Here is a 9,933-nt window from a genome sequence, read left to right as displayed (position 1 = left end):
CAAACTGGACCTAAACTAGACTAATGTTATACCACCGCAAGTGCACGGTTACATCATCAATAATATAAAAGATTATCGATCCCACAGAGACTGTTGATTAAGCACTAGTTAACTTCGTACGACGAAATATCTAGACAATCTAAAATTGTTCACAGACGCTTAAGAGAAAGAGAAGTGAAATAAGAGAGAGAAAAGAGCATAAGTGAAGGAAGGGGAATAGATACTAGGATTTGGGTTTCGTTGCGATGCTTGTTAATGTCTCTATGCATTGTTCATCTACCTAACTCCATGCTTACACTTGTGTAGGAGTTCTAACTAAAGTTCGGTCCTATCTCGCAAAGATCACACCGAAGAGTTTACCCAAGTTCTACCGCCATTAAGTAGAAGAGGTCATTTAGGAAGTCCGATTATAGGGAACATCCTTCTGTCACTAGGGCCCACTGTATGATCAAAAAGAATTTGGATATCTCCACAATGGTATGATATTGTCCACTTTGGGCCTAAGCCCTCATGGTTTTTCTCTTGAGCTCTCCCCAAAAGGCCTCATACCAATGGAGATATCTTTTTCTCTTATAAATTCATGATCTTTTCCATGTGTTTTCAATGTGGGACTATGTTTGCAACCTTGCAACCCCAACACCCACGATCCACGTTCCTAGATTACACAGATCACTTCCTAATGGTAGATTAATGCAATTAAGTAGAAGAAGTAATTTAGGAAGTTCGATTATAGGGAACATCCTTCTCACACAAGGGCCTATGGTCCACGTTCCTAGATTACACAAGTCACTTCCTAACATTAATTTGGGAGAACCCTTTAAACTCTAATTAGTTTTCCTAGTAGAGAATCGATCCCTGTTTCAAGGAACTGCCATAGAAAGTAAGGAATGCCTTCTATCACAAGGTCCCATGATCTTACATTCCAAGGCTCATCCTCTACATGGTGGTCTAACCCTACATCTGCATAGATTTATCTCACACACATTTCATCAAACGTATACAAGGCACAACACACATAGATGATGATATAAACACGTCATTACATAAGAAAATATCCAAATACATAGTTTATATATCCACAATCACATCATAATTACTTCCTACATCCTAGATCTAGATATCTACTCCATAGCAAAGGAAATACAACCAAAGATGAAGAAAGAAGCAAACTACAACCCAATACAAAGAAGTAGAGAGAGGAGAGTGCTTATCCTTGAAGCGTGGCGTCCTTGGAGGCGTTCCCTTGCTCCGAAGGTGGATGGATCGGTGAAGATGAAGAAGATCTAGGGCCTCCCCAAAGGGGAGAACACTTCCCCAAGCAATGGCGAAGAGTCCCAAGCCAAAGATTTCTTTGTGAAAAGGGGAGAAACCCCCCCCCCCCCCCTTTTATAGAGCAGGGCATGGGCACCACACGGCCCGTGCCACGGCCTTGGGCACACACGGTCGTGTAACTCTCTGCCTCTGGCTAGATCACATGGCCATGTGGATTACACGGCCATGCCAATCTTTGCCTCTGGAAACCTCACACAGCTATGTGGAACACATGGCCTGGGCTTGCCTCTTCTCTAGAAATGTTGCACGGCCATGTGGAGAAGCTGCTTGGGTTGTGTAAATCTACATAGCCAGGTTCTGGTCGTTCTTGCTGGGATGACACAGCCGTGCCAATCCACACGGCCGTGTCATTCTCCTCCTCTAGTGAAGCTACATCGCCTGTCTGCTCCACACGGCCAAGGTCATTTTCTTCCCTGCTCCTTTGACACTGCCGTGTGGCTCACATGGCCAATGTTGTCTTCCTTTTCTTATTACCTAGATCAGCCACGAACATCATTTCTTCTCCAAATTTAACTCCTGAAGATAAAAAATACATAAGAGCAGATCTTCGAACAAAGAAAAGTATTTATGCTGAAAGTAAGTCAAAAAGTATGAAAGTGTATAGACAAAGCATGCGTAAAATATGTAAATATGCGTTAAAACATGCTAAATAAGTGTATATAATCTACGCACATCAACTGACACCTACTGTCCCGTTAAACAGGACACATCCTCACTGAGTCACTCTCCTCCAGTGATTTACTTCACTTACCAAATGTCAAGTTATCTCATTGACATCCAATCTGACTCACTAGGTCTTTCTGTCGGAATCGTACATTCTGACTTTGTCAATCAGGAATCAAACATCTCGACCGCCTACTAGAATCACATATCCAAACTTCAACCCCATCAGGAATCGAACATCTTGACATTTTACCAGAATCCCACATTTGGACTTTCTGCCTGGTGTCTGGTCATCTTGACCCCTCAAGTTAGTCAACCCTATACACTCGGTAACAAGGTTATATCAACAATACATCTAACTTTAATCCACTTGTCATTCATCAAAACTCAGATTTGATCATTGGTGTCAACTGCACCAACACTAGCTGTTGCTACTTGTTGCTGTTTTACTAATCTCTTAGCTCAAGCGGCTATTAGCAGCTCTAAGTCTTCTTATAAAAAAGTAACGGTAGTGAGTCGTTCAGTCTCTTTCATCTCTGTATTTCAGATTCAGGCGAAGGTTCCCACTTACGATGCCAAACTTGATCTATCTGAAATTGAGGGAGATGAAACACTAGGCAAGTGGCTCTGATGTGACTCTACTATTAACCATGAAAAGACTCCACGTTGTGCACCGATCATGTTGTGTGGTCCTGTGTATCAAAAAACAAGGAATGAAGGGAATAAACATCAACAACTGGGCTAGAAAGGAGTCCCTAGCGTAGGCACTTCGACGCTTAAGTCAAACATGTGTCTTAGAGGAAAATGCAGTGAATAGTAATTAATTTACAATGAAATTGAGTGCCTTAGGTTGTGTGATGATGTGTTTTCATATCTACACTTGTAGATGGAAACCTCCTTTTATAATGTTAATTATATTCTTTGCACGAATCTTGAAGCATTGCCAAAAATGGACTGACCCTTTTGACATTCTAACATTCTTTCCAGAATGGGTCTACCATCTCTGTAATTTGCAGAGTAGAAGCTTCTCTCCTAAAAATTACATAGGGAATATTCTTGTATTTCCTTATAACTGTTGCACAAAACGTCAATAAAGAATATTAAGTCGTTGGATTGATGGGGCTCAAATATGCCTTGCTGGCCGACAGATCGAATCCTCTTGGTAGCCCAATTGACTCTTGTTTGCATGAGCAATCGGGTCAGATATAGAATAGATGTCACTCTTAAAGACTCGGTCTGCACCTATCCTCCATACTTAGATAAAGAGCCCGGTCTCATTGGGCGACATGTCTAGCATATCCGATGGGACCCTCCATTCCGATCGGCCAGAGCACTTGGTGAGAGACCTTTGATTTAGCTTCGAATAGCATTGATATGACTTCCGGCTTTGTCGACTCTGAAAGATTCAGGATCCAATTGAATTAATGATCTGATCGACTAGGCCATTCAGGCGAGACATGCAACCGTATTAGCTCTGAATGTTAACTGTTTTTTGATTTTGATTGTCACTTTAGTCGGTCTTCTTAACTTGGACGTGACTTAAAGGGCCTCTCACCTTATTCATGCTATCCCATAGCATTAAATCTTTGGCAAAAATTCGAAAGAATTTTTTTCTGGAATAATTATCAAATGGCGCCTCTCTTTTATTTTTGTTTTATCAAAAGGTACGTCCACTCCCTCTTATAAGATTAGACAACTTCCATATTATTATCTCCTAACACGGCAGGATCTAGTAAGGTAGAATTGAACCGTTCAACAATATTCACATATAACCATTATAGTTTTGTAGTTACCATAATACCGATTTATCTTATAAATATAACTAACTAATTGGTTCAGAATTTAATACGTATGATATAAAATAATGATGTTGAACAATATACTTGAGAGCAACTATATCATAGTCCAAATTTAAAATTTTGATTCATGCTGAAATTTTAATCTAGGACTAGAACGATACAATTTTGATATCGTATTGTGTCATTATGATTTCGATATTTTATAAATATAAATTTTTTTACTTGAAGATATATATATATATATAACTTTAATTAAGCTCATTTAAATTATCTCAACTATAATTAAGAGTTGATTAAAATTATTACCCCACGGTGTAGCGTGGGCGGTGGATGCATGACATTTTTGATGTAATAGTTAGGGGTTCAATCTCACAATAACTCACGACCTAAAATTTACCACACCATATGTCTCCTGCATGTGTACTTGAATTTACCTATCTCCATACCCATAAGGCCGGTTCTAGGAGGTCGTTGAGATGGTGGATCCACTTTTTTTTATTAAAATTATTATCTAATTATTTAATTAAACCTCCTATTTCACAACATCATGACTGCGGGCATGCACGGTCCGCTCAAAGAGTTCAGACATATTGCCAGGCCCAGGCGATGCATTCAGATGTGCCACCGTGCTCGTGCGACACATCCAGACATATCGTCAGGCTTATGCAACCCACGCATCCTGTGCATCTAGATTCGTTGCCAAGCTCGTGCGACATCCAGATGTCCAGCTTGTAAGACATGTTCGGATGCATTGTTAGGCAGGTACAATGCATTGGCACCGAAGGTGTGCTTGTGTCAGTCCACGTGCAAAATGAGATGTTTCGCTTGTATCGGATGAAACAACTCAAGATTTTAATCCTGGATCAAAGCGGGTTGGTTCACTCATTTGATTATAAAAAAAAACACATACTAAAGTGAAAGAAAACCCCTCCCGTGAAAGAAAAAAAAATCATAGAGTTGCCTCTTTAAACCTTCTAAAAAAAATGATAAACTAAATAACACCGAACCTAAAACGACCGATTCGATCCCACTGAAAATTTTCTTTAACCATCAGAATAAATTGAAAAGCGCTTATGACAAACGATCTAAAAGCCCAGCATCCCGTGATTGTGCACCACATTTGGAGAAAAAATCTCACAAAATATATCATAACTAGAGATCGAACTATGAATATCTAGTTGATAATTTAATACCCTTCCATTGTATCATAGTCCAGGGGCTCACTTTAAAACTTCTACCGTTAACAAGGATTGTTGCTTATCGACATAATTATGAAGCACAAATCCTCATCCATTTTCAGGGCAAATATTATAGATTTCTCAAAATAAGTAGTACTACAGATACACTCTAATTCCTTGACAACCAAACATCCTTATTGTTTGAACACACAACTATATAATAATAAAAAGCAATACATTTTCAAGTAACCGGTTAACTAAATGAGAACCTGCAGTGTTGTCGAATCTTAAGCAAAGAGCAAAAAGAATTTTCGAACAAATACATTTGCATACTACACTTTTTCGACCACCAAGAAGGTTGAAGCAGTAAGGAGTACATCACAGATCTTTCACAGAGTTGTGTCCATTGGATAAGATCCAAGTACACGAAGGAATGTCGCAAATTCCTGCACAAATGCATCATTCAGTTATAGGGACCAAATTGTAGCATGGCAAATCCAACCTGTTGTATGAAACAAAACAACCTAAATGAATTTGATCGAATGCAATTATGGAAGACATTTTGTAATCATGAAAGTTTGATGATCATGTTTAAGCTCCACGGTGATAAACAGTGAAAGCAGTGTGGAATAGCATTTGCGGTAGCTGGCAGACTAGAGTTGTACAACACAATTGTTTTTTGTTTGATCTTTGTTTGTCTGAATCCTGTTCAATTTTGATTGATGTTTGTACATCTTCATAATGGTAATTTGTTCATAATAAATCAAAAAAAATGGAATTAAGAATTAAATATAGATCTTATGATCACTCTGGATGAATACACATCAAAACAAAGCTGACAGTAATTTACAATTTTCATCATCTGATGTAGACGGAATAAAGCAAGATGTTTCTTACGAAGATATAATCATACAAAGCTAACCTGAAGGTTGGACAGAGCACTTTGTGCACGAGGCTCGGCCATAGATGCTTCAATATCAATGAAGAAAAGATAATCAAAGTACCTAAGAAAAGAGCACTTAAGAACCTCGGTGGTGTAAAACTCAAACACCGAAGCATGATTATCATCAACGTGAAAAATACTTTAGTACTAAGGAAAATAAAAGTTTCCAAATGTGACAGGTAAACCAAAGGTTCCTCTGGTAACCTGTCAAGAAGTTTGGCACACACAACCTGCTAAGAACCATAAAACCGTAATGCAAGCAGGAAATCAATCCATGTTAAAGTAGATGAGAACAATCTGAAAGAAGAGTGAGTCACTTACTTGGCTGTACCATAGCTTGAGTTGTCAACAGCCCTAAGAGGGCGATCCCTTTGAGGCCTGCTTTCAATCTAAAATAATCCAAAAATTAAGCTGTGCCTTTAGAGCTAAAAGAAACTTTATGTAGATGACTATGCCAATGTATATACCTTTGTCAAATTTATGTTTCTCATCGCAAAAACTCCCAATGCTTTGAACAAGACACCAGGACCTTCTTCAAGAGTGAATACTATGCTGGTCTGAAAAGTAAAATTAAGCCAACATCCTTCCCTTCAGATTTCTTTATTAAATTGAACATGACAAAGTAATCATGTCAGTTTGATACCTTAAAGGCCCTATTAGTTCTTGGAATTATTGGTTCCCGAGCAAGCACAAGAAATCGCAGGATGTTCTTGGAGACATCCTGTGATTAGCATATTTGAACAAAAATTGACAATGCTGCACTAAAAGAACATAGAGAAGCTAAAGAAAATGATGGATTTCAGCACTGAAATATATCAAATGCACAATGTCTAGCATGAACAAAATAATCTTCTTCAGTTACCATCCTGTGATACTAGAATAACTAAGTAAAGACTAATTAAGACCTTATAGAGAATATAATTCACCATCAAATCAAACTAAAGTAAAATTTTCTCCATATGTCAGTTACCATAGTAGCACACTAATGCTCCTTAGAAAATTAAAGGAAATAGATTTCAAAAGATTAAAGTTGAAGCATAACCAATGCAAACAATGTTCTTGTACTTAACCACACTATGATGGCTTGTATCCCAAAAAATTTACCTGTTTCTTAACATTGTCCTTCAGTTGATTTAATATATCATGCTCCAAGATCCAAAACTCTTGCCATGATTTTGTGACCATGTTGCAGAACATGTAAGCTTTAAGATATTTGTGTCAAATAAATAATCACCAGATTTTCTAATTAGTACCAACATGGTCTCAGACTCTCAATAGAGTGAGTTTGCCAAACATGTATGGCTCCAATACATTATACTGAAGTGGCCAATGCCTGACACTTAAATAAAAATCTGGGCTTTTCTTAATGCATCAATATTGAATGAATATGGAGACAAGAAAAAAGGTACTCATCATGTGTCTTTGTGCAGGTGTGTGAAGCCAAATATCTATTGCGTTTGTATGGAATAAGTTTCCTAATATTCTAATTTCTTCATGGTACTGAGAATTAAAAAATGGCAATGAGAAATTTGTTTTGTTTTTTCCTTCATTTATAATTTTCTGTCTCGAAAGAAAAATATTACCAAGTCAACCATGGACAATATTTGCCAGTATATGTTAACAGAATTAAACTCTAATGTAGCCTAAAATTGCATGTCATGAGAAACCAATCTATCACACTAATGGCAAAATAACTCATTGCCTGCATGTTGTCATCAAGTATGTTAAGCCCATAAATCTCTGCAGCTCGAGCACTTGCGATTGCTCCAGCATCCCTTAAACCTTTCGTAGCTATCAACTGCAAACATTCAGAAAGATTAAAAGGCCAACTATAGTGGCACATAATTGCTCAAAAGACAATTATGACACACGCAACTGATGCAAATAATATAAGATACCTGAGCAGAACCAGCAGTGTCATCTACACTTTCTCGAATAACACCTAGCTCATTCAAGGCCTTTTCACACTGGTCAAGTGCCTGCAGGTGGTGAAGTTATTGATAAAAGAGCAATCATTTGGAATAAACTAAATGTACATAGATATAGAACGACCAGTGGGTGGCTTAGAACACGTTTCAAATCCTCCTTTACAACGCCTGGCAGAGCTAAAAGACAGTGGTTAATAGGCAATTGCACCTCACCCACAATGTGCAAATTGTGGCACAAAAGCAAGTCATAATTCCGATGAATGCTTCCATCAATTGAATTCTCAATTGGAAGAACAGCTTTATCAACTAACCAAAGTTCAACAGCCTGTAATGGAAAAGAATTCCAAAGATCAAAATCTTTGGACTTACTGATTTTATTACATCTAAGATGATATCATATCAAACCTTAAAGGCAACTTCAGATTGTTCACATGGAACGGCTTCACACTGTGGGTATGCTTTTAGCGCAGCAATCTCACTGAATGCACCAACTGCACCCTTATTCAATAGAAAAATGAAGACAAAAGTTTGAGTCCGATCTCTGCAGGCAGCATCCTTAGCAAACAATTTACAGCTTAAGTCAAGTGCTATACCTGATATGCTACACGTACTTTAGATCCATGCCCCGAAACAGAGAGATCAGACAATGACAAAGCTTCTGCAAATCAAAAATAGCATATTTATTACCAAAAATGTACTGCCCAATTTAAAACATCTTAACGCTCAGATATCTGCTCTTTGGAACAAAGGTAACTGGGTTGGCTGTTAAGGTTTTGGTACCCTATTTGTTTGCAAGTGTTAGTTGAAACAAACTCTCATCTGTTTTCATCACTGCGATAAGTAAGGCTCTTTGGAACAGAAGTAACTGAGTTGGTTGGTAAGCTGTAGTTGAAACCAACTCTCACCTGTCTTCATCACTTTACACTATGATGCCTCATTCATAAATACTTTAGATCCCAACAAAAAAGGTTCCTTTAAATTCATATAAAATCTGAAATATTCTATTGCGCAAAAATTTCTGAGTAATTTTATCAAAAAATAAAATCAGAGGAAGGATTTTGTACGAATTTTGAAATCTTTTGGACGAAAAAAAAAAGAGGAATTTTCCCCCTTCTACTGAATGTAAAAAAAAAGATAAAGAACTCACTCGGAAGAGAGATCGAATCCCGACCCCATTTCTTCGATTCCTCGAGCGCCCGCTCCGCGGACAGCCCGGAAGCAACCTCCGGCACGTGCTCCACTAGCGGCGACAGATTCTCATCTTCCACGGGCGTCACGCATACACCGACACAGCCCAATCTGCCACATTCTCCCCGCTTCCGAAGCCAATCAGGCGCCGCTAGGGCAGCGAGAACTCTCCGCCCGCCACGACTCTGGGCGCCTCCATAACTAACCCAAGCCGCCCCTAAAGACGTGGAAGCCATCCCCTTCCACCAACTCCGAGGATTAGGAACCCGGATCAGCGCATTCCGAGCAGCAAGAGGGAGGACCTCGTCTTATTGAGATGGTTGGGCGTGCGTAGTTGTCAAGGAGCAGGGAAGAAGAAGAACGATAATAATAATAATAATAAAAAACAGCGTCTTTGGATGGAAAGGAGGGCGTCAATGCGAGGAAAAGAAATGGACAAGCGAGTCCAGCCTCCCGAATGAACGGCGACTTTCGCATAAATTTCTTGGTAGTTCGGCCGCAGCGTCCAAAAGCGGACGGGCTATCCGGTTCAAAACAAAAAGAGTAATGATACGCTGCGGGAAAACAAAGCACGAAACGCTGCATAATGATCAACTTCTTTCATACTTTGTATTTTTTTTTTACCAACTAAAAAATTCTCAATGAAACTTTTTTATATATCTAGAAACCAAAAGAACGCCATAGAAACTTCCCTACTTAATTTCTTTTAATAAAATGGTACAATTGGACTTTAGGAATACTGTTTAATATTATTATATCTTACCATATGTATATTAAATCGATTTAAAATTTATGGGATGTATTCAATCAAAAGATTGAATCATTAATTTTTTTTTAAGGGTAATGTTAAATTGGGCAGCTAGAATTCATGCATGTATACATGTACAAGGGTATTTTAGTAA

The 9,933-nt window shown here is 38.4% G+C and overlaps 1 protein-coding gene across 2 annotated transcripts; it reads right to left on the bottom strand.

Annotated features, from left to right (window-relative positions):
* Positions 1-5,087: 5,087 nt before the first annotated feature.
* LOC122051717 (arogenate dehydratase/prephenate dehydratase 1, chloroplastic-like) lies at positions 5,088-9,537 on the bottom strand. Of its 2 annotated transcripts, XM_042612963.1 has the most exons (11): positions 8,991-9,537; positions 8,437-8,501; positions 8,249-8,341; positions 7,968-8,168; positions 7,814-7,894; positions 7,618-7,713; positions 6,559-6,636; positions 6,383-6,472; positions 6,237-6,304; positions 5,895-5,976; positions 5,088-5,418 (listed from the first exon to the last, which is right to left on the bottom strand). In XM_042612963.1, the coding sequence occupies exons 1-11, from the start codon at positions 9,265-9,267 to the stop codon at positions 5,362-5,364; spliced, it is 1,188 nt and encodes a 395-aa protein (XP_042468897.1). In that variant the 5' UTR covers positions 9,268-9,537; the 3' UTR covers positions 5,088-5,361. The 2 variants fall into 2 exon arrangements, 1 of the variants encoding a protein (XP_042468897.1); XR_006131509.1 differs by lacking the exon at positions 5,088-5,418 and having other exon boundaries at positions 6,056-6,304; positions 8,991-9,536.
* Positions 9,538-9,933: the final 396 nt, after the last annotated feature.

Source organism: Zingiber officinale, chromosome 3A, assembly GCF_018446385.1.
Source record: "Zingiber officinale cultivar Zhangliang chromosome 3A, Zo_v1.1, whole genome shotgun sequence".
NCBI lineage: Eukaryota > Viridiplantae > Streptophyta > Magnoliopsida > Zingiberales > Zingiberaceae > Zingiber > Zingiber officinale.
Note: the sequence above shows the minus strand (reverse complement) of the source record. Positions and strands in the feature narration are given on the sequence as shown.

Bases quoted from the DNA above. Each gene is read 5' to 3' on its own strand.
- LOC122051717 (XM_042612963.1), bottom strand. From the start codon at position 9,267: ATGGCTTCCACGTCTTTAGGGGCGGCTTGGGTTAGTTATGGAGGCGCC. The intron at 7,895-7,967 runs GTCGTTCTATAT...CACCACCTGCAG, and splicing joins GTGTTCTAAGCCACCCACTG to GCACTTGACCAGTGTGAAAA. The intron at 6,305-6,382 runs GTATATACATTG...GGATTATTTTAG, and splicing joins GAAACATAAATTTGACAAAG to ATTGAAAGCAGGCCTCAAAG.